The following is a 26,673-nucleotide window of genomic DNA, read 5'->3' as shown; positions in this document are numbered from 1 at the left end:
ACTGTCATAGTTTACACTAGTGATTCTTGGAATAAACTTAAAACTTTAACAGAAATAGAAACTGTAAAGGTTCTAGAATGACTAAATAGGAAATTACTGACAGTTAATACTGATAAAACTTATTTCATACCATTTTCAATATGGAAAAATAATTTATCCGACTTCTTGGAATTAAATCTAAGCTATATTAATGCGTACATTAAAATAAAAAAAAATACATAAAACAGTTAAGCGTTTCTCTTGATTGTCACATAAAGTGGGATGTACATATTGATATAGTATGTAAAACCCTAAGAATGTTACTATACACATTTAGATATCTCAGCAATATCCATAATTTGTCTTACGTAAAGATAGTATACTATTCTTTGATAGAGTCACATCTTAGATATGCCACTTTAACGTGGGGTAGAACACATGCTTCTCATTTGAATAAACTCGAAGGAGGTTTTTGAAAATAATACTAAAAAATCTCGCTTATATTCATTAGAACTTCTTTATCAGCAAACAGGTATTTTTAATATTAGACAGTTATATTTGTTTTTGTTGTTTCGGCTGTAATTAACCCGATTTATCGAGAGTTACAACGAGAAATAAACAATCAAAATTTGTTAGAGTGCAAAACAAAGTTAAAAACTAATCAGCAGTATAAAAAGTGGACTTCTAAAAGGTGAGTCAGTGAAATAATTATAAGCAATTAACCAAAATACACCGAAGAGGTTAACTGATAAGCGCGATAAAAAGCAAAGCATTCACTGAAGTCTTCACCAATTTTTATGCGACGTTGCCACTGTGAGCAAAATATCCCAGACGACAATATTTTAGCTGGTTGTAATAAATAAACGGTAGACACTGTTTTCTCTGAACCGTTGAGGTGGAAGATAGTGCCTGGCGCCGAATAATGAAAAAGTTTTTGGAGAAAGCAAAAGATTGGGAGAGCGATAGCTCAGTAACGGACGACGGAATAAAAAGAAAAATGAGGGAGGATGACATCGAAGATGAAGAAAGAGGAGAGCATACGAAGAATAGAAAGCTCTCAACAAACTCACCACGGAATAAGCATGAATCAAAACTAGATACCATAATTGAAATGATGAACAAGTTGGCAAAAGATGTCACAGAGATAAAGAACGACCAAAAGAGCAGTAAAGAAGCAATAGAACAGCTCATTGAAGATAATAAAAAGTTAAAGAAGGAAAACAAAGACCTAAAACAAGAAAACAAAGAAATCAAAGAGGAATTGAAAGAAATCAAGGAGAATATGGAATTTATGGAAAAACAAAGGAGGAAAAACAATGTAGTGTTGAATGGTATATTAATAGATACCTATGATCAAAGAGTAATAAAAAAGGCGATGCTGAATATATTCAAAACATATATGGGAATTGAGGTCAAAATTAAAGATGCATACAAGTTGGGAACAAAAACCTGTCTGATCGAACTAGAAGATCAGGAAGAAAAAATCAAAGTCATGAAGAACAAGTACAAGCTAAAAAACCACAAAAAAGAAAAAATATATATCAACAACGACACCACAATGAAAGAAAGAGAAATACAAAAAACTATAAGAATGATTGCACGAGAAGAGAGAGATAAAGGCAACGACGTAAAGATTGGCACAAATAAATTGTGGGTAAATAAGGAAGAATGGAAATGGAATAATAAAGAAAATAAGATAGACAAACCAAAAAACTAATAAAAAACGGCAATGGAAAAACGATGACGAAACAGGCAATGAACAAGGACATGAGTAGTAGTAAAGCACTATACAAAGACCAGTATGGAAACTTAAAAAAGAAGGAAGATCAGAAACGCTTACAAATACACAAAGCAACTGCAATCAATGAGATTAAAAGTGTGAAAACAACGGCAACTCAAAAAACCAGAATACCTGAAGGATGGAAAATAAGAACATGGAACGTAAGAGGTCTCAACGGCAAGGACGCTGAACTTGTAGAAGAATTTAATAAGGCTAAAATAGACATACTAGGAATCACAGAGACCAAAAGAAAAGGTAACAGCACACAGTATCTGGAAAATGGCCATTTTTTAATACTCAGTGGAGTACCCCCGTCAGAAAGAGCACGTGAAGGAGTTGGTTGTCTCATCAATAGAAACTTGACTAGTAGCATTAAAGATTGGGAATATATTACCGAAAGGATCCTAAAAATTAGAATGACAACCGAAGAGAAGAAACCAGTCAACATCTTTGTTATATATGGGCCAAACGATACCGAAAGAGCGAACACCAAGGACATTTTTTGGGAAAAGGCGACGGAGATCATAGATAGTGCAGAAAGTAACATAATAATAATTGGCGATCTCAATGGTAGAGTAGGCGTAAAAGACCAAGAATCCTCGGATGTACTAGGACAACACGGAGAACAAGTAAGAAACAATAATGGTCAACGAATTATAGACTTTTGTAGAGAGAATGACCTGATAATTATGAATTCGTCTTTTCAACACAAAGATGTGCACAAATATACCAGAGAAGTCAAGAGTAGAGGAGAAAAGTCCATTATTGACTATGTATTGGTAAACAGACCTTTAAGACAATGTATTAAAGATGTCAGAGTCAGAAGGGGAGCAGAAATATATAGCGACCATTATCTGGTAGTATCCCGAACTAATATTGGCGTGGAACAAAAACGCACGCAGAAGGTACCAAGAAAAAGAGACACAACCCCAAGAAATCGCACCAACGCAGTTATTAGGTCATACAAGTTAGCAGATAAGAAAATAGCACAGAAATACAAAAGCTATGTGAATAATAGTCTACAAAAGCACTTAAACCAGAACTATGGCTTAGAAGAAACTTGGCAAAAACTTAAAGAATCCCTCTTAGATGGGGGCAAGCAAATCTGCAGAATAGCTAAAATCAATAAAAACAGACAATGTACGAATTGGTGGAGTAATGAAATAAAAGAAGAGGTCAAATCCAAGAAGTTAGCGTGGAAGAAATATCTAGGGAATCAGAATGCAGAAAGCTATCAAAAATATAAGCAACACAGGGCAAAAGTAAAAGACATGGTGATTAAAGCAAAAAAGAAAAGCTGGGAGGATTTTGGGAATAAGCTGGAGAAGGACTACCACACTAACCAAAAACTATTTTACAAAACTCTGAGAAGCCTAAGAACAGAGAACAGACAACAAACACCAAAACAAATTAAAAACAAAGATGGCCACATCCTCTGCGAGAACGAAAATATTATGAACCGGTGGAGAGAATATTTCGAAGACCTTCTGACTCAAAAAGACTATAATAATGAAATAGACAACACTGAAGAAAACCCATATGAGAACCCAAACCAAAACGAAATAACAATAGAAGGAATAAGAGAAATAATACTCAGGCTCAAAAGAGGAAAGGCAGCTGGCTATGATAAGATAACTGCGGAAATTCTAAAAAATATGGGAGAAAATGGAAATGAAATGCTTAGAAAAGTTTGCAATAAAGCATGGAATGAGAACAAGATCCCAAAAGACTGGGAAGTGGGCGTTATTCTACCCATTTTCAAAAAAGGTGACAGACGAGAATGCAGCAACTACAGAGGTATAACTCTCCTGAGTATCCCTTCCAAAGTTTACGAACGAGTACTGGAGAAAAGACTACTACAAGAAGTAGACCATAAGCTGGAGCAGTCACAGAGCGGTTTCAGGAAGGGAAGAAGCATCCATGACCATGTTTTTACACTCAAGCATCTAATACAAAATGCACGAAATACAAGCACGGAACTATACCAAGCCTTCATAGACCTCGAAAAAGCATTTGATAGAACCCCGCGAACCGAAATAGACAAAAGCCTAAGAAACAGAGAAGTAGACAGCAAACTCAGAAAAGCTATTATGAGCCTATACAAGAACACAAGAAACAGAGTAAGAACAGATAATATGGAATCAGAAGAGTTTAGAGTCAATGATGGCTTACGACAAGGAGGTGTACTAGGCCCCATCCTGTTCAATATTGTACTAGATGATGTAATGAAAGAAACTAGAGAAGAAACATCGAGAATATTTGTTGGACATAGAAACCTGGAAATGATACAGATAGCGGAGTGCGCATTTGCAGATGACCTCGTCATATTTGGAAGAAACGAGGACGCACTTAAGAGAAACCTCCAGATATCGAGAGATAAACTCGAAAAACGTAACCTGAGAATTAATGAAAGTAAAACCAAGGTCATGGTATGTGGGAAAACAGACCAACATACAAACATTAAAATCAATAACTATACTTTAGAACAAGTCGAAACCTTTAAATACCTGGGAGTGCAACTAGAGAGAAGGGGTACACAAGAAGCAGAGATAAACAATCGAATAGCAAACGCTTCCCGGATATACCACGCAATTAAGAGCACATTCCTATCGAAAAAAGAAGTATCCCAAAAAGCAAAGATAGCTATCTACAACACAGTTTTTGTACCTATCTTAACATTTGGATGTGAAAGCTGGACGCTCACCACCAGACTAAAAAATAATATATATATTTAGGGATTCTACAGTATTCACTGCCTTCCCTCGCTCAACCGTTTCCATCTCTCTCTGTTGTTCCATTCTCCATCGTTTAGTCCTCTCTTATTCATGGCGTCGTCTACTTCGTTCCTCCAGGATTTTCGGGGTCGTCCTCTTTTCCTCCTTCCTATGGGGCTCCATTCGGTTATTCTCTTTATCCATCTGCTGTCGCTAGTTCTTCTTACATGTCCATACCACTTTAGTCTTTTTTGTTCTATATATGTTAGTATGTCTGTTTCTATTGATGTTCTTTGCTTTATTTCGTCATTACTTCTCCTATCCATTCTTGTTACTCTGCAGCATCTTCGCAGGCATTCCATCTCTGTTGCTACTATCTTACTGCTGTTTTTCTTGTTTATGATCCAATTTTCAGCCCCATATGTCATAATACTTCGCACTAATGTTTTATAAATCTGCGTTTTTGTCTTCATATTTAGGTGTCTATCCCACCATACTGAGTTAAGTTGTCGGATTGCTGTTCTTGTTTGTCCTAATCTTTGTGTAATTTCTTCCTCTGTTGTTGCCTTTTTCGTGATTATAAACCCCAGGTATTTGAATTTATCCTTTCCTTTGATTGTTACGTTGTCATCAATCTGTAGATCTTCTATGTCTTCTTCACTTGTAGATAGGTACTCTGTTTTCGCGAGGTTAATATCTAGGCCAGCCTTGGTATATTCTTCTTGTAGTTTCTTCATCATGTAGCTGAGGTCGTCTTGGTCTTGTGCAATCACTACTTGATCGTCTGCAAAACTTAATGTATATAGGTATTCGTTCCGTATCGGTACTCCCATGCCTTCGCATTTTCTTTTCCATGTTGTCAAGGCTTTCTCTAAGTATATTTTGAATAGGGTTGGAGATGTGGAACAACCCTGCAGGAGCCCTTTTGTTGTGGTGAAGTCTCCTATGATTCTTGTTCCCATTTTAATGGACACTTTATTTTCTTTATACAGAGCTTTTGTAGCTTCTATGAGTTCCGTCTGTATTTCTAATTTGTACATTGCCTCCCATAGTTCTGACCTTGGTACAGAGTCATACGCCTTTCTCAGGTCCACAAATGCCAAGTGTCATGCCTCTATTTTTTGCTTTTTTCTTTTCCAACAGTTGTTCCAGTGTGTATATGTGGTCTATGCATGATCTTCCTGCCGTGAAGCCTGCCTGATCCTCTCCGATTTTGCCTTTTATCGCTTGCTCTATCTTTTCTCGCAGTATCTTCCCATATAATCTTCCTATTGATGATATTACGCTTATTCCTCTGTAGTTTTCGCATCGTTTTCTATCTCCTTTCTTAAATATAGATGTCATATATGCCGCCGTCCATTCCTTTGGGAGCTGTTCTCCATTTATGGCTTTCTGAAATATCCACTGTCCAAAAAATAAACTGCAAAGTATTTCAATGAAGTATCTAAGAAGAGTACTAGGGGTGACCAGAATGGACAGGATACGGAACGATGAAATAAGAGAACGCCTTAAAGTCCAATCAATAGAGAAGAAAATCGAAGAAGCCCAACTGAGATGGTACGGCCACATGGTAAGGATGGATAAAAAAAGCCAAGTGAAACAAGTGTGGGAAGCGAGAAGAACCTTGAAAAGACCGAGGGGCAGACCCATGAAGACCTGGGACGATGAAATTGCCGCCATCCTAGAAGAAATTGGCAAGCAACAAGAAGAATTGGAGGAAGTTTGTATATGAAACCTAAAAAGAGACTTTACACCCAACACCTTAGGGTAGAAGGGTTATTGATTATATATATATATATATATATATATATATATATATATATATATATTTGTTAAACATAATTTTGCTTACATACAAAAATAAAAATGTATTAAAATCAATAGATCATACTTACAGCACTAGAAGAAAAGTTCAGGACTATGTCCAAATTGGAAAACACAATTTCACATACTTATTCCTAGAATATTTAACTATTTACCTGAGATTTATAAAACCCACATTCATCAGGGAACTTCTTCTTTCTTTATTTGCTAACAACTATTTGTTGTACAAAATAAATAACTTAGAATTAATTTGTAATTCTATTATATTGAACTATTATATTGTAACATTAGATAGATATAATTAAAACTGGAAATGAGAATGAGAAAAGGACACTAGTTATCCAACAAATGTCTTGAATGATGACATTAATATTAAAAGAATAAAAAAAAAATATTAAGAAAATTCAGAAAGTCAAGGCTCAATTTTGGTTAAAACTACATTGGAAAATGAAAAAATAAATGAATCATATATACAAAATATTTCTATACATTGCAAAATATTAAACTTACCAACTTTCTTGCCCATTTTTTCGAGAGCTTCCTTGAGTTTTTCCTCTGAACGTCCAGCAACACCCCAAGCCATATTTCTTCCATTATCTTTAGCGAATTTGTATACATAGGGAATACAGTGCAAACCAGTAAATCCAGTGGCCCCAAATATTAAAAAGTCTAATCTTCCTTCCGCCATCCTTTTACTACAAATAAATAGATGAATTTAAATAAAAATATTTGTAACACATATATTTTTTTATAAAATTGCTATATAAAATAGCGCCTTATTCCAAATGTCTTTTACCAAGAAATGCTTTAAAATAACCTTTACACCAATAGGAAAAACAAATTATTTATTCACATTTAAATTATCAGATAAGCAGCTGTTGTTAAAATATAATTATCACAATAAACAAATTTTAATTTATATACAGGATAAGTCAGAAAGAATTGATCAAATTGTAATTGTGTGTTGAGAAGCCAAAAACAGTAATACACCGTTTGTTTCTGATAAATTTGTAAAATTTATTAAAAATATTGATTCATGAAGTAGTCATTTTTCTATATGGTAGCCCAAAGTTTGTGGTGCAGCTATTTTTAACGATATAAAACAATATATGTGAGGAATGCGGTCATCATACCGGTAAATAAATCACTATATGAACCGTCCTGTTATAAATCTCTTTAAATGGTACCCACAATACATTTTAAAAATTGTGTTTTTAAATCTACTTAAATTTTACAGTGATATAAATAATATTAGAGCACATACAGTGGCTCACAGCTTAAATGATGCAGTCACTACTCAATAAAACTATTTAGTTTGGATTAGCGGCTCAATATTTAGTAGAAAAAAATTACATGCTGAAATTAAATTACTCTAGAGATGATTACTAGAGATTACTCTAAGATGTTTATTGTTAGCTACCAGAATCATGCCTTACTTGTGTAAGGATTGTGTACCTGGGATTATGAACGCCCTAAACCTAAACAATCGTGTCAGTGCGCTTGAAAACACTTTAAGTGAAGTAAAAACTGCTAGCACCCAGAATATTATTGAACTAGAGGAGGAAATTGGTAAGATAAGTGTGGAGATGAAAAGTTTAAAAACAAGTTTTCAAACAATCTATGATGATCTAAAAAATGATCTTAGGATTATCAAAGAATCTACCACTAGCAACCAGTCAGTAAGTAATGCTGGAAATGATAACATTCAAAATAGTGCAGATGTCAAAGGTACTGATGCAGTTTTTGGGGAAATACAGGACAGAACCCGGAGAGCCAAAAATATTATTATATATAATGTACCTGAAAATCATTCCAGTGAATCTAACATCCGTGCTGAACACAATAGAAATGAGGTCCATGAATTCTCAATAAAATAGGTGTAACGAACAACACCTTTAAAGCTTTTCGCCTTGGTCGACTAACTGATAAACCAAGACCTCTTAAAGTCGCATTTAATGATTCAGCAATAGTTATCTCATGTTTAAAACAACGTAGATCTTTAATGGGTTCTAATTTGCGCATTGGAGCTGATCTTACCCCTTTACAGCGTGAGAAAATAAAGGCCGTTTATCAGGAGTTAGAATTCAGAAAAACACAGGGTGAGAATGATTTGAAGATCAAGTACTTTAATGGGGTTCCCAAAATCATTGTCAGTAAATCCAATAATTCAAAAAACGATCATTGAGCTTATATTTTCAGAATGTTGGCGGTATGTGCACTAAACTTCAGAATTTCAGACATGCTGTGAGTCTCTCTAGTTATGATGTTATTGTTATTATTGAAACATGGCTTACACCTAGAATCTTAGATGCTGAATTGGGATTGAGTGACTTTAATGTGTATAGACATGACAGGGATCCTCAAACTAGTTCAAAGACTCGTGGTGGTGGTGTTCTTATTGCTGTCCATAAGAGCCTTAATTCAATGTTGGTTAGGCCTATGGATTCCTCTGTGGAACACGTTTTTACACAGGTAATGTGTGGCACAAAAAAGTTAGTCATTGGTGCAGTGTACTTTCCTCCACGTTCATCTGGGTCAGTATATGAGGAGCATTCCACCTGTATGTTGGACTTAGCGGATAGATTCAGTGATTGTGAATTCTGTATTTGTGGTGACTACAACCTACCTGAAGCATCCTGGGATAATCTTAGTAATGGTGTTACAGTTGAGTGTCCGCATCACTCTCCAGCACATATTATTTGTACTTGCTACAATTTTCAAAATATGTCACAAGTAAATGCTTTGCCTAACCTTAATAATAAATTTTTAGATCTAGTTTTCTGTACTCAGAGGGATGCAGTTGTGTCGATTTCAACTGATATTCTATTGAATACTTCGCAACATCATTCAGCTTATACTATATTGTTACATGCAGCCAATTTAAATTTGTTTCTTAAATATGATGTCTTCTATCATGATTTTAAAAAATGTAATTATCAAGTTTTAAATGAATATTTAGCTTCAATTCCTTGGAACAAGGTATTAGATGAATCAGATGTAAATTGCTGCTTAGAAAATTTTTACCATATTTTATATGATGCCATCAATATGTTTGTTCCTATCAAACGGTTTAAATCATTAAACTTTCCAGTTTGGTTTTCGCGAGAATTAATTGAGCTTGTCATACAGAAAAAAATAGCTCACAGGAATTTTAAAGCTTCAGGCAACTCTTATGAGGAGTTTTCGATGTTAAGGGAAAGATGTAAATCATTACAAGCAGTATGTTATAAGAACTATTTAGAGAATATTCAAGCAAATCTTTCAAGTAATCCCCACTCTTTTTGGAGATATGTTAGTACTACACGTGGGTCTAGTGCTTATCCTAATGTAATGTCTAATAAAGGTGGGGATGTAATAGCTCAGAATGGTGATGAAATAGTTAATCTTTTTGCCAGTTATTTTTCAGGTACATATAATGATGGTGAGTATAATGTACCTAATTTTAAATTGGACTATAGTGTGGATTTTCAGATTCTGAAGTTTAGTGTGACTGATGTTTTCGAGGGGATTATGAGTTTAAAAACTACATATTCTTCAGGACCTGATGGTATACCTGCAGCACTTATTAAGAACTGTATTTTTCCCTTTGTAAACCTTTACAACAAATTTTCAATTTATCATTATCATCATCTGTATTTCCACAATATTGGAAAAATAGTTTTCTTACACCCATCTATAAATCTGGCAATCGCGAGTGTGTTAACAACTATAGAGGTATAACTATTCAATCAGCAATCCCGAAACTTCTTGATAAATTGGTATCGATAAATCTCACCTGGGCTTGCAGAAACATAATTATTGATGAACAACATGGATTTTCTAACGGGAAGTCAACAGTAACAAACCTTGTCAATTACCAACAATACTTGGGTGCATTTGAGAATAAAATTCAGGTCGACAGCGTTTACACTGATTTCTCAAAGGCCTTTGACCAGGTTAATCATAATCTTTTGGTCCACAAACTTCATGCATCTGGCTTTGGTGACCTCATTGTTAATTGGATTAAAAGTTTTCTGATGGGACGTACACAGCAAGTACGGATTAACAATTATATTTCAAAAGAATTCCATTGTTATTCTGGTGTACCACAAGGGTCTCACTGTGGTCCTTTGTTTTTTAACTTGTTCATTAACGATATTGGTAAGGCTATCAAAAACTCACACTTCCTGCTATTTGCTGATGATCTTAAGCTATTTCCTTGTATACATAATAAATCGGATAGAGATCTCCTGCAAGATGATGTAAATAATATATTTTTATGGTCAAAACAAAATGGTTTAAGCTTAAATCCAACTAAATGTTCTTGTATTTCATTTGGTCGTATAAATAATCTAATAGCTAATAGATATGTTCTTAATGATGTACTCTTGGATTCAGTTACTGAGATAAGAGATTTGGGTGTATTATTGGATTGTGCATTGACATTTAGAAGCCATTTTCTTAAAATTAAGGAAACAGGATTTCGTAATCTTGGTTTTATTTATCGTAACAGTCATGATCTCTCACCTACTGTGTTTAAATTATTGTATTGCTCTCTGGTACGCTCAGGTCTTGAATACTGCTCTGTTGTTTGGTCCCCATTTCATCAAGTATACATTGATGGATTGGAGAGCGTTCAGAGGAAGTTTCTAAGATCTTTAGCTTTTAAAGCACATATTAATATAAAAAATACTGATAATTATTTCATAGATTATTCTATAATAATGTCTCAATTTAACATTACTACATTGAAGAACCGTAGGTTGAGAGCTGATATGTTATTTTTGTTTAAAATTATAAACAACTTTATTAATTGTCCTTCGTTATTAGCCAATGTACACTTAAACACAATACATAGAACTCGACACACTGCACTCTTTTATATTCCTTTTCATAGGACTGATTATGCTCGTCATTTTCCCTTGTCGAGAATGTTGAGCTCTTGCAATGACCTCCTATTGGATCCTTTCTGTACAAACATTAACGCTTTCAAAAGGCAACTTGAGAATGTAATTATCAATCTAGATATGTGATATTTTTTTATTTATATATATATTTTTTTAACTTTTGTGATTTGATATACTGTTTTAATGTACAAATTTTAACTGTTTACTTGTTTCTTTGTTATTGTTTGATGTTTCTTATTGTTCTATATTGTTCTAAAATTCTATATTGTTTGATTGTGTACATGATCTTTACTTTTTACCATTTGTTGTATTTTATTGTAAATGGTTCTACCGTTGAAATAAATAAATAAATAAATAAAAATACTCTAAGTCTTCCAAAATAGTATAATCTTTTTTTTTTGGGTTTTAAATATACCATACTTAAATAACAATAAATATTTAATTATTTTATGTATGATTTTGATGTCATAGCTAAAATGATGCAGGTAAGAGGAAGCATTACACAACTTATCAATTTGCAATTTGCGAAGGAGGCGTTGCATTAAATTCATATTGCAGTTATATTTTGACATTTCAAAGTATTTAATCGGCAACTAACAAAATTATTTAAGAATGGGTCGCCGAACTACGATTAGTGAAAGAAACTTAATTATTACTCGCCATAGAAATGGATATAGCCAAAGAGACATATCCAAAATGGTAAATAAATGTTCATCAACAGTTTAGCACATTATTGTACGTTTCAAAATAAAAATATGAGTTAAAAATGAATCAAGGTTAGCTCCAAATAAGATTATTACTGAACGTGAGGAAAGACGGATTGTCAGAAAAATAGCAAATAATTTTTAAAAAAAGTGCACCAAAATTACGAGATGAGGTGGAAAGACAGAAAAGATGCAACCTCAAAACAATTAGACGGATATTACGAAAGAATAACTTACATGGTCGAAATATTGTAAGACTCTCACTAGAGGTAACTGCTCCCTAGTGGAAGTCTTACGTTACCATGTAGGTTATCTGAGAAATACTCAAACATCACAACCTATTTTTAAATAAAATGTAAGACATATTAAATTGTGTACCATCTAAAGGGTTTTTACACACGTATTTAGTGGCTTGACTCATGTGCACCTAGTAACAAAACACTGATGATTGGCTTTTTAGCCCGGAAACGTTCTGTGATATAGCCCGAAAGGGATTTTAAGTTATATACCTTTTATAAAGGATTTATAAACGATTTTAAATAAACTTTGTGATTGATGGTATACAACCAACTACAGGGATTTAATTTTCCTTGTGGAGAAAACTATTGCTTGGGAAAACCATCATCCTTCGACGAGTTAAGTGGGGAGGGTGGTGTTATCGCGAGTAATAGCAATAATAATATGTATTCTAATGAATATCCGACGAATATCGGAAAAGAAATAGCTCAAAAGAAATGGAACAAATATTTTCTCAAAGTTAAAAAGTATCAAGAAATTTAGTCAAAAGTCACAAAGATGAAAGTAAAATAGACCAAATACTAAATATGACGACAAATTTAACAAAAGAATCGCAAAAATTAAAAACGGATGAGAAAGAAATCAAAGAGTAACAAAAACAACACAGCGAAGAAATGAGAGGACTCAGAATTGAATTGGCAGAACTAAGACTGTAACCGTTTCAAAAAATTTATCATTATAATTCCGAGTAAATATTCAAAATAATATTGCTCACGCCATCTATACGCCGAGTGCATTTAAATTACCTCAAGAACCCTACTGAAAACAAAACTACGGGTCTATAAAACAATATTCAGGCCCATAGTAAGTTATGGTTGTGAAACATGGGTGGTGACACAGAAATCTGCCAATGCATTAGATGTGTTTGAAAGAAAAATATTACGTAGGATACTGGACCCAATAAGTGAAAACAACAACTGGTGAATTAGGTATAATAGAGAAATATACGAGCAATATAGCGCACCAACTCTAGCACAATACACTAAACTGCAGAGATTACGGTGGGCAGGACACGTGGTCCGCATGCATGAGAATAGAATCCCCAGAAAATTACTAAATGCAAGAATGCAGGGAAAAAGACCTGTTGGAAGACCTAAAAAGAGATGGGAACTGCCTGGGAACGCGTTCATGGAAAAGAACAGCGGTAAATCGAAATGATTGGAGAAGCCTATTGAAGAAGGCCAAGGCTCGATTTGGGCTGTAGTGCCATTGGATGGATGGTTGGAAGAACCCTACTATAGTTCTTAACATCTCCGATAGATGGGAGCGTTCGTTAACTCGTCTCGAGTCCCGAGCTAAATTCATTTTCCTCCATTTTTATCTCCTTGAACGTGAACAGTCAAGACGTTATTTTGTTTGAGTGGTCTCTTGATGAGGAAAGACGAAAAATTCCTTTTCTCTTATACATTTTCAAATAAATATTTATTTTAGACCCTTACCGGGAGCCCTGATAGTTACTGTAATCATGTTTATTGGCCCAAGATTGTATAAATAGATATGGATTTATGGTATGTGTTCTGAAACACAATCCTATATATTTTTAATGGTGTATAGTATGTTCTTGCTAGATAGATCCAAGGTTTTTGTCAGCCAAGTACCTAGAGGGTAAAAAAAAAATATATCCTTTCTTCACGCCCACCAGCTTTTGAATAATTCAGGTTGTACACTTCCCGTCATATAAAACTGGTACACTTTTTTTTCCCAATGTAAACCTGTGTTCAGACTGGACACAATGGTTCGTGAATCAATTCGTTGTTGCCATCACAGATAACGGAATTTCAGTAAATTTAAATAAAACTTAAAACGTAACAAATAACGTTCAAAAATGTATAAAGTATTTAGATAGGTATTATTTTTATTATTAACAACAAAAAACCGTATCAAATAAATTTAATAACCAGAGAGAGGATTAAGTTAATGTCCAAAATGTTGAACGATATTTAAACGTAGGGTATTGGCACACGAAACATTGGAATGCATCTACTGTAATTTTATATTTTACTTAATTACTTACCGAACACAAACTGTTGACTGTATGTTATGTCAATAAGTTTAGTAACAGGCAAACTACTTAAATTAATTTATTATTTATTACATAAACGATAAATGTGAAATACTAACATTATACTTTATCCTACATAGAAAAATGCATATGCGTAATGCGTATTACATTACAATCCAATATCTCACTGTAATGTTCCTTATGGAGGTTGAATCTACACCCTAATTGTAATCCATTTTTATCTATAAATAGACTATTACTTTTTTACATTATGATGTATAAAATGTAAACAAAAAACATTTACCTACCCATTGACATGCATATTTTTTTCAAAATTAAATGATTTACGGTGTATAAATGATAATGAGAATAAAATTAAGCGGAGCAAGATATCATCGTCTGTCTTAAAAAATCCTCTTATAACAGAACTGAAAACTTCCCGAACATATCCGAACATAAAAAGTAAACATAAAAAATATTGCTTGCCATCAGTCACATTTGACAAGTTTGTCAAAATGAAATATTTTCACAAATTATAAGTAAACACGAATCAATGTATGGGTACTGAAATAATGGAAAATTTCAAAATTAATAGAATTTTTTGAGATGTATGTTTAAATAAATGTTTAAATATAAATGTGATTGACTGATCGAGAATGCTCGATATTGTTTTAGATTTTAATATACTAAAAACTTGCGACCTGTCGCACAGCCCTGCTTTTAGCTGGTTTGATATAATATTTTCGTTGAACTGGCAACGTTGCCTTCGAAATTAGAATGACACATGTGAAAAGCTCAATTTACACAACTTAAAAAACATGATTTTCGATTATAAGAGTTGTACCAGTTTTTTATGACGCGAACGGTACCTATTTTATATTTTTTATTGAGCAGTGAGCAGTGAAGAATATATATGAACTAAATAACAGTGAAGTAATTTATTATTGATCTTTTAATTATAATAGGTATTCTACCTAATAAACAAATGTATTTTTATGTGAACGAATTTCAAAATTTGGGATCAAGTAAATTTTATTTTCATATATTTCTCATTCATAATCTAATACCATGATATAAAATGTTTGTTTTCTTATGATAAGATATTAATTTTAGTTTCGTATAAACACTTCTCATGATAATTGAATACTGGAAACACAAATTGTTAATTTCTTTTCTGGGATGGCGTAACTTTTTAACTTTGAATCTTTTAATAACTTTTTGTTACTTATAAAATAATAAATATTAACTTCGTTTTAAATTTTTCTTTTCGATTCTTCAAACTCATTTCCTTATGAGAATATATATTACGATGGCGACTATTTCATTTTAATTTTAAAGATAATACAAACAGCTTCTACATGGTTTTTGAAAGAACTGCACCCAACTCTTCGACATGAGCAGAACGGCCTTGATTGCTTGTACACCATAGTAAATGGTTTGCTAGGGTTACAAGACAAGAGTATAGTGAAATTCGAAAGGAAAATGAACAGATTAAAAAGGAACTGGAAGATATAAAAGGACGCCTTGAAAGATAAAATAATGGCATCAATAATACGAAGAAGATTGCCAAATATCATGAAGAATAGAGTGGGACAATAAGAATAAGGATTCACAGCAGGAAAATCAACACTAGATGCTATATACACAATCAAACAAACGATGGAAAAAGCAAATGAATACAAATTAGAATGGGAAATGCTATTTATAGACTTTAAACAGGCATTTGATTCGATTAAATGAAAGAACTAATGATAGCACTGGAACAATTAGAAATTCAACACAAACTCAGAAAATTAATAAATATGGCAATGAGAACTAAGAAAATTAGAATAAAGCCAAAGTGGAAAGACAGATGTACTCATTATTATAAATAAAGGAGTGAAACACAGAGATACCTTATCCACAATACTGTTTCATCTAGGTTTAGAATATATACTACGAAATATAAACAAAGGGAACCTAAGAACAAAAGGCGGACAAATAATCACCTATGCAGATAATATTGTTATTATTGCAAAGAATAGTAATATAATGAAAAAAATGCTAGAAGAAATAAAAGAGAAAATCGAGGCGATGGGACTTCAAATACCTGTAAATAATGTAAATTTCTACATGAAGGGAGTTCTTAGATATTTTATGAAAAGTATCAGGCGCCCTCTAGAGTCCTCTGGATTAAAGGGACTAAGTATGTCATTTGTATGTTTGCTTATATTTAAACTTCAAATACCTGGAGCAGGTATTTTATTTCAATAAGCAAAACCGGAGAAAGAATGTCAGCAATAAAAGAAAAAATGTACGAATCTATATCGCGGTTTTAAAGAATGTTGGTTTTACTGATGCTGATAGACTAGTGTACAAAATAGTCATGTTTGAATGAGAGTTGAAGTAACATGTCTTGTTCGGAGTCTAAAGTTATGTGTTATCTCGCTATAGCACACTGTGAAATAATGAAAAAGAAGCGAAAACCCCCTAGAGTTTGGGTTGAAAATTGGATAGAAAAAAGACAAAAACTGTCTTGCATTGATTTAATTCAAAAATTGTTAGTAGAACCAATTGATTACAGTAATTATCTGAGAATATCTGGAGAACCATAGAATGAATTACTGTCTTTAGTGACACCTATATTACAAAACAAAACACCATGACGACCCGCTAGCCAGGCTCGTCAGTATATAAAACCGAGGTATTACAATCATACACTGGCCGAAGATGAGCATCATACAATAATAAAACCATTATTATTATATGCAGCAAAAACAATGACGATATTGACGAAAAAGATGAAGAAAACTTACGAATAGTGAAACGAAAAATCATAAGAACCATACTGGGACCAATCAAAACAGATCAAAATTAATATAGAAGCAGAACAAATGCAAAAATTAAGAAAATACTGAAAGAAGATATAGTGGCCAAAATAAAGCAATGTAGAACTAAATAGATACAGAAGACCAAGATCAAAGTGGCTGCAAGAACAACTTCTTAAATTTACTACTTAAATCTTCTTCTACAAAACACAGGAGTAAGAGAATGGCAGGGAAAACTAGAGACAGGAAACAAATGAAGAATCAGCCGCTAAGAATATAACATAAACAAAAGGAACTAAAGAAATAAGATCTAGAAAGCTTTTATGACTTACAACAACATTGCTTTTTGTTTCATGGTCATTTAACCTGATACTTAGTGGTCTTGCAATTTCTCATACATAAAAATTATTGCATTCCCATTGTATTTTATAGTTCATCACCATACTTTAGAACCATATCTAATCCAAGTTGTGCAGCTTAGTTTAGCTCATAATATTATTATTGACCTATTGGCCTATTATTGACCATGTCAAAATCTTTTAATAAATCAGCTAGTAGAGAGGCCACATCGAGTCTAGTTTCAAAGAAGATTCATACTCACTGTCAGAATATAAGTAATACTCTGTTGTTTTTAATTTTTTATTGTGTTGAATATTTTATATTAACACCTATCACTTCTTATCAAACACTTGCTGCAAGATCAAAACCAACAAAAGTATATATGAGATAGCTCACTTGACTTGAAAAGCTCTTGAAAAGCTTTTTAATGTAACTCCTCTATCTATGGTATATTTAAACACTGGGGTACTGTAATTATATTTTCATACATGTCTTGGGCAATGCCAATTTCACAATTTCTTATCTGTTGCTCCAAAAGGGCTTCTTTAGTCTTCGTCTCCTTTCCTTTCCATTAACTTTTACCTTAGTTATTCTTCATTTTGATGTTAACAATGCCCTATCCATTTTAACTTATGTTCACTCATTTTGGCACCAATTGGTGCCACCTCGAGTCTTCCCCTAATATAGCCATCCTAATTGTTATCCATTTTGTTACCCCACTCATTCACAAGCATGCTCATTTCTCACACATGCATTCTTTGTTCTTTCTCTTTAAGCTTTTCATTTCAGGAACCAGATGTAAAATAATTTTCTGTTTTTAGTAATAAATATATCTGACTTTTTTCTTTTCGGCATTTTCTAAGAAAAAGAGAGAAATCAGATAATGTGTATTGTTGCCAGATGTTATTTAAAAAGTCAACAGTCTTAAACATAATTTGTTATTTTTATTTTTAACAATTGGTGGATATCAGCACCAGGAACAACAGCTCTACTGAAACAACATTTTTATAAATACTAGCCAGAGCAAAAAGTTAACTTAGTCAACTCAGTGTTATATGTCTGTCTTTCAATTTCATTGGAATTTTTCTGTTACACAGCATTTGAAAGTGTTACATGATATTTAAGGTCATTTAGTAGGAACTGGGGTAACTTATCAGAAGATACTTTTTTTATATTTAAATAGTTGATCAGAAAATAATTGAAAATCTTTTTTGTGTCCACTTATGTTTTACTGCAAATGTGATTGATTTTTATTTAAAACTTCTTAATTCTTAATCTAGAAGACAAGTAAGGAGGAAAATTAAACTTTTATACATTTCAGTGACAAGAAAAGGCCAAGAATACCTATATAGAGAATATCACAAAATATGTTGTACATCATACATAAAAATACTTAATAGTTTTAAAGTCACAGTAAGAATGTTCTACACTGTCTTTAGTATGTAACACATAATAACTATCTCTTCAACATAATGGATGTTATGCATTACAGATAGGTCATTAGTATGCTGAAGTAGCAGTAGAATACAATAGTTCTCTCAAATTTTACATATTTTTCAGAATATTCTTGCAAGTAATAAGGAAAAATGTTAAAATCAAGTGTGCTACTTTTTGGTTTACTAGACAGACAAGATTCTTCCAGTCTTCTTCATTTTGTTATATCCTGTAGTAGAATAGTGAGAATTTTAATAATCTAATCTAATCAAGTAATATCACAGAATACTCCATCCCAAGTTGGGATGGAGTATTCTGTGGTAATATACTTTAGTTTACAGTCACCAATGAATCACCAAGGAATATAGATGCATAAAAACAAATAAGATTAAATTATTGTAGGTTTGGAGTTTACACATTTACATTATTGTGCTTGTCTTCTTGTGTACCAAGTGGTTAAATGAAGTGTATCCTTACAATTGTGTGCGTTCATCATAGTCATTGTTTTACGGGCAATAGGTATTCATAACTTCAAAAAAAAAGCAAAAATTTACACATAATAAAACTAGAAAATACACTGTATTTACAGAAGCTGCTTAAACTTATTTCATGTTTTTAGTATTTGTTGCAGATATATACTTTGTACTGTGACATATTCTAATTGAGATTAAAAATGAAATATAATTATCACTCCAATGTTCCATAGTTCTAGAAAATTAGTCACTGATATGGTTATATTTAATTACATGATAAATATGTTATCCACATATTTTTAAAAGTCTATTTTCGTAAGTAATATAAACACAGACATTTCTATGGAAAAAAACAGGAAACAATTTTATAATAAACATGACATGCCGGTCGATTAATAGATTTGTTATTTACCAATTTTCTGGATTTCCAGCACTTCGAGGAGATTCCAACTAGGAAAACTGCAATTACTGCACACCAATGACACTACAAATACTCAAAACTCACAACCCGACACGTCAGAATTTCTTTGCAATGTTTTTCAACCTCCCTCAAATAATCCAAATATGTAAAGTCAACCTCAACCTCAACGAACTTGAACGAAACCGGTACCGGTAACTATTCCGCTCATGCTCATCAGTCATGCATGTAGGAGAAACACCTGTAGCCGTGGCAACACTGATGTATTTTGCATTAGAAGAAAGTGCATAGGCGTCGTTGTGGGAGTGTGTTATGCGTTTTTAAATATTTTGTTTGCGATTTTTAAAAATGAGGTCACTCTTCTCTAACGATAACTTGAAATTTCAAGTTTTGAAACGCATGATTAAATGTTACATATGGTCAGTTGCCTTATGTGGCGTCGAAACTTGGGCCTTGAAAGTATCTACTCTTAACAGCTTTTGAAATTTTGTTGTATAGACGAACGCTAAAAATACCGTGGACAGTTAAGCCACAGAATAATAAACAATCAGAATGCCCACTCTCCTTGAAAAAATAAGTACGAGCATCTCGTTCGCGCAGACGGAATCAGCCATGTTTTAGTCGGAAACAGTGCTGTTCAGTGACATTTTATCTGGTGTGCATAGACAAATTAATCCCGTTTAATTTATTTACGGCAACACAATATGCACTATTTTATTCGTACTTTTAGTTGAAGAATAGATTAAATTATTTCAAATGTACTAAACTACTAATCTCTAAAAATTTAAATTACAGTTCTGTCGTAGCTTGTCATCAATTTCTCAATTCGAGTCTATGTTTTCGTCTAAAACATGGCATTCGCGTGCTGACAAACTTCAAAGGCGGCATCTGAGAGTGAGCATTCTGATTGTTATTTATTCTGTGGTTAAGCAGACAAATGCCGCAGTTCTCAACAGAGAAGAAACTACTCGTCAGCTGATTGATAGCATCAAATCCAGGAAAATAGCATATCTTGGACGTTTAATGCCAAAAAAAGTATAATATTTTTAGACAAATTATGATACGTTAAATTGAAGGACTCAGGTGAATTGGTAGGAACAAGTCTCGTGGTTGTGGAATGTCAGAAAATTGAGCGTGATACGGAGAGTTAAACAATTGTTCAGAATAGCTCAAGATAGTCAAGGGAACTTGTAAGGCACGTTAAGAAGAAGAATTTACCGATTGAAGAGTCTTACTTCATATCCGTTCATGTACTTCATATAATAGGAAATGTGATTAATATGTTACAGTCGGCATAGACATATAATACAAGACAGACGGATCGTTGCAATACCACCCCCCCCCCCCTCCCCCAGTACGGCAGAAAAAACTGACGCAAAGCAGTCCCTGTATATCTTTTTAATGGGCCGGGTTTATCGACCACGTGACATTCTCATTGGTCTTTTAGGTCACGTGGTCGATAAACTCGGTAAAATAGAAAGAGATGCAGATTGCAGAAATATTACCATAAAAACTCATGACCAATAATTATTAACAACAGAGGTGTGGAGTGGTACTTTCAATGTAGTTAGAGCAACTATTGAACACATATTCGATGGCAAAGTGATTCACAGATATTTAGATTTCGACTTACAAAATCTGTTTAGTTATCCTTCTGGATTATTTCTCTTTTAAAACTAAAAATTTACCAGCAAGGGTCGTTTCAAGAAGTTAATTATTTGAAGAGGATAATTGCAGAAACATGCCGGGAAATGTAACCAGATGCGATAAAGAAGGCATTACAAGTTACAGGAACGTAAATTATTATATTCATTGTCAATAAATTATTCAATGAGATTGTAAAAATATCGATGTTTTGGTGGAAAGATTGAAAATTAAATTTGTATTCGAAAAAGTAATATTCACTAATTTTCTTATTGTCTTCAAAATTTCTCTATTGTATCAGTTATTGTCCTTAAAAATTATACGAAATATTTTAAGTAAGTCTCATTTAGATCCGTTCTTTTTAACTACGCCTATGGTTAATACCTAATGAATTATTGCCACCATTTAATAATCATAGCTACTTTCACCAAAAGAATAATTGGATTTGAATATTCGGAATCGGAGGTCGATGGCTTCCACAAAATAGTTTTGAACTTTTGGGTCTGTTTATAGAAATACGAATTAAGGTCAATGAGTAGAGAGTAGTAAAATAATTTGATCATTCTTTGTATTTATTTAATAATATTATTGTTAGTTATAAATTTTTTTTTTGGAAAATTTTATGTGAGGCCTACGTTCAGCAGTGGACAAATATAGGCTAATTGATGATTGATGTTAGTTATAAAAAATGTGTGGGGATTATTTCTTTATCTAGCTTACACTTCGTTGTTCGCACCCTTAAAAATCGTAGGTAGCTGTGAGGGCCAAAAATAATTTTGAAAACGTCACGAATTTCTCATCCAATAAACTAACAACTTTCTTGACCTACTAGATTTTTGTCTTTGCGTTAATGACTATCGGAAGAATCATTCGCAGCCAAAATGAAACGTTTTATAAAGATTGTCTAAAATTGACTATACAATGTCCTCAAATGTCGACGTAAAACCTGAGACGCTATTGGAGGTGACGTAGACGCCACAAAACACCAAGAAATTATACAAAGCAGTAGAAATTTACATCTTTTAACAAGATGTAATTTTAGTTAAAAATAGTAAAGACTAAAAGAATACTTAACCAATCGAATGGTAAAGATTATAACTGCTGCGTGTCGTTTCCATGGTAACCGCATGCCTATATCAAGTGCTATGAAATCAGCCCCGTATATAATGCAAAGGCTTAAGGTTGATCTGCACCCTAAATTAGTTTGTTTCTAATCCTAAAGATGGCTTTATTGCGGCATGCGGCTGTGGTAAAATTTTTGACTTAATTGTAGATTTCAAATGTAATATTTGCAAACCCTAACATAAATTACAATTTTCTATTGTTACATCCATTGGCTGAGTTGCCAAATTGTGTAGACAGTAATTTAATAAATAAAGTTGAAGCCACGTACAAAGATCGCTTTGCCCTTTAATGCGGATAACTTTATTACTAGTAGAGCAAGTAAGCGAAGATATTTTTACATCCTTATATATAACTGCTCTGCTATGTCAATCGGAATCTAATAGATCGCAGTGAATTTATTAAAAAACATATTTTAATAACTTTTGTTTAATTTTTTGTCTAATGTAGGTTTACCAAATAATCAAAGTTATGCCTTTGCGAGAACATATTGTTATTAGAAAAATAAAATTTCATCCACATATTCATATAATCGAAAAATGATTCATGTTATCTAAACACTGTTATCGACAAAGAAATATGTAGGTACTGCGTCGGCGATATCTGTGAATATCGTATTATCATTAAATTTTTCATACTTGTCATCATATATTATATTTTTGTTGATCATTAAATGATAGTAGAAGTTGGTATTATTTAATATCTTGATGGGAATTACATTTAGGTAAAGGGTCAATGGTAAAAAATTTTATTTAAAACATGCGAACATGTCCTCCTTATGGTCTGTTTATTACTGGTTTCCGGTTTGTTCTCTTCCTAATTAGTGTCGTCTTCTTCTCCTCTTTATATGTGTCCAAACCACATCAGTCTTTGTGCATTAATAAATTTTACTATGTCTTCCCCTTCGGTTTTATATTCTCCTTGTTCTGTCTTTATTGGTACATGTATTTTCATAATTTTTCTTTCAATAATTCTTAGTTTGTTCTCATCTTTTTTTGTAAGACCCATTACTTCTACTCCGTATGCTATCACCAGTCTAATTGCTGCTCTATATATTTTTGTCTTTGTTTTTTACTCAGGTTTTTGTCTTTTAGTGAGTGATATTTCCAAAACACCCCGTGCCACGCTTTAAATACTTCGATAACATCCCCCATGACTTTTCAACCCTACGTGGGTCCTAGCCTCCTCGAGAAATTCTCTCCAGTCGCCCCTATCCATCGCCTATCTCCGCCAAGCACGTATTCACATATTTCTCATGTCTTTATCGATGTTATCAAGAATCCTTGTTCTAGGTCTTCCTCTTCTTCTCTGACCAATGGGTCAGAGATCAAAGAGCGTTTTTCTAGCTGGGTCATTTTGTTCCATCCGCATTACATGCCCTATCCACCTCAGACGTCCTATCTTAACATGTTTTACGATATCAGGTTCCTGGTATATTTTATAAAGTTTGAAGTTGTATCTCTTCTCCACACTCCATTGTCATTCACTGCTCCATAAGTTCTCCTTAGTACTTTTCTTTCGAAACATCCTAACATGTTTTCATTATTTTTTGTTAGAGTCCAGGTCTCCGAACCGTATGTTAGGACTGGGCGTATTATTGTTTTGTAGAGTTTTATTTTTGTATTTTTCGATCTAATTGTGGATTTAAGGAGGAGATTGAGCCCAAAATAGCATCTGTTGGCCGTGCAAATTCTGCGGTATATTATTTTCAGTGTTAAGGAGCGCTCCCAGGTATGCAAATTCGTTCACTGCTTCGATGACGTCGTTTTCTATAACAAGTGGTCGTAGTATTTGTGGTTGCGTGCTTATTTTCATATACTTCGTTTTGTTGGTGTTTATTATTAAACCCATTTTTATAGCTGATCTTTTAGTGCTACATACGCCTCTCGTACAGCGTTACCCGTTCTCCCAACAATATTGATATCATCAGCATAGGCCAGGATTTGCACTGATTTATTATTTATTGAACCAGTGGTTGTGATTTGTGACACACGTATTACTTTTTCCAGAGCCAGATTGAACATATACCTGGCGCAGCCCGTTATTTGTTTTAAAACGTTCAGACAGTTCTACCTGAATTCGTACTCTATATTCAACTTTTTCAAGAGTTAGTTTTGTTAAATTTACCAACTGATTTGGTATTCCAAGCTCTTTCATTGCTTTGAACATTTCTCTTCTATTCACTGAGTCGTAGGCTGCTTTGTAGTCTATAAATATGTGATGAGTATAAATGCCATATTCCAGTGTTTTTTCCAAATTTTGTTTCAGGATTGCAATCTGACGAATTGTCGATTTACCACCTCTGAAACCCGCCTGGTGTTTTCCTACTATCCGTTCTGCATATGGTGCCATACGATGACATAGTAATGTAGAAAATATTTTGTGCGCTGCATTTAGAAGCGTAATTCCTCTCTGGTTAGAGCATTCAAAGATATCTCCTTTTTTGTGTATGGTGCAAAATATTCCAATCATTGGGGAGGGATTGTGTCCATATTTCTTTTATAGGCTGCTCTGGAATTTGTTTTCACCCATTATTATTCCTGTTAATCAGTCTCTTGTTATATTCTGATTGAATACTAGTCCTCTGTTCTTTGCTTCTCTTATCAACGTTAGAACTGTTTCTTCCAGTTTTTGTTTGTCACGCGCTATCGTTAGATCGTCCGCGTATCCTATGATTTGTGTTGAACTTTGAATAATTGTCCTTTTTCTGGGTCTCTGCTTAATACTTATGGAATATTTAATAAGGCCCTTGGAAGGCTCTGGGTCTCTTAATCCTTATAGTATGATATTAAATAAGGCGGTTGACGGACTATCTCCTTCTCTTACGCTACGTTCTATATTGACGTCGTTATTGTTCTCTGTATATGCTGTCCAATGCCTGTTGGAAGTCGATGAAGAATATGTGTAGTTCTATGTCATGTTCGTAGCTTTTTTTTGATAGTTTGCGTTAGTACGTGTATCCACAAATGATTAATTTTTTTTCACTGCTACATTTTTCAATAAATTCACACATTAATTTGGTGAGAGTAAACGAAATGTTTTATTTATAGATGACAAGAAGGTGCATAACAATTTTATTAGGAGAGATAATTTTAAACATAAGAGTTTAAATAAATACCTTTCAGATTATGACATACAGTACTAAGCTATCTTAGATTTTTTAAAGAAGACATTATGAAAGTAAGCACATACATACTCCGTTTCCTAAAATTCGCATTATTTTGAGTCTAGTTTCCGTAGAACTCTTCTTGAAACAATTATCATTTTTTTCGCCAAACTTTACGCAATATTTTTGTTTACAATATTCATGATCTCCAAAGATATGATTGATCATAGTTAAAAGATCAGCCTTAAGATTTTCAACAGAAGGATTTCCTTTTTTTACATATATATGTAGGTTAGTTTTCTACAAAACTTTCCAATAAAATTTATAATTATGTATATTTTACTAAATTTTGTAACAAATACGAGGCGGTTTCATAGTTTATTTTCGTTCATTAATTGCACATATACCACAACACTGATTGCAAATTCCTATAAAAAGCAATTATTTTGTATGAACTCCAATAATACATGCTATGTCGTATTTTGACGTGTATTTATGTCGATACGAACGGTGAGTCACATTGACCAATTCCTCCTGGTGTCACGTTTTGGGTTTCTAAAGCTTTCTGGTATTCTTTCCGCTGCTGCTTGAATTGCATCTAACATTGCTGCCATGTTTCACTTTGTTCTTGTTGGTATTTATTAAATGTATGAAAACCCATTGGTGGAACATCCAACACTGATAAACATTCCTCTACTGAACGATCCACGTCCTTTTCCAATAGCCAAAGTACCCCACGTCGCTAGAAGATTCACAGTGTTTATCCCTGTTCGTATGAATAAATTTTTTCATGCCACACGCAGCACACTTAAAAACGAATTGGGAATTTAAACCCATGGCGACTTTTTTGTCAAATGCCAAGTATCCAGTTTTTTTACATTGCATTCATGACTCTCAAGGATTTTATTACTTCGGATATAAAATGGCTGATATCAATCTTTTTTTAGAAAGATTATTTAGTTTATCGTATGCACCCGGTACTTGCACTACTTCAATTCTTCTGTATTGAAATATAATATTGGGGTTATCTGACCACTGAATGATGCAATTTAACATTTAAAAAAAACGAAATATGACAATTTTCAAGGCTCAAAAACACAAGTAAGAATTATTATTTTATAATAACGGACATATCGTACTTCGA

At 33.2% G+C, this 26,673-nt stretch overlaps 1 protein-coding gene across 1 annotated transcript in view; it reads right to left on the bottom strand.

Annotated features, from left to right (window-relative positions):
- Positions 1-19,879, bottom strand: part of LOC140447695 (saccharopine dehydrogenase-like oxidoreductase) — a 39,361-nt gene extending 19,482 nt beyond the window's left edge. Inside the window, exons 1-2 of the mRNA XM_072540495.1 lie at positions 19,652-19,879; positions 6,808-6,992 (exon numbers count right to left, since the gene is read on the bottom strand). Of these exons, the coding sequence (XP_072396596.1) occupies positions 6,808-6,985 (178 nt within the window). The 5' untranslated portion in view covers positions 6,986-6,992; positions 19,652-19,879. The remainder of the gene's footprint in view (positions 1-6,807; positions 6,993-19,651) is intronic.
- Between the last annotated feature and the right edge of the window lie 6,794 nt (positions 19,880-26,673).

The sequence above is a fragment of the Diabrotica undecimpunctata genome, chromosome 1 (assembly GCF_040954645.1).
Source record: "Diabrotica undecimpunctata isolate CICGRU chromosome 1, icDiaUnde3, whole genome shotgun sequence".
Classification (NCBI taxonomy): domain Eukaryota; kingdom Metazoa; phylum Arthropoda; class Insecta; order Coleoptera; family Chrysomelidae; genus Diabrotica; species Diabrotica undecimpunctata.
The sequence above is the reverse complement of the archived record's forward strand: the minus strand, read 5'-3'. Positions and strand labels throughout refer to the sequence as shown.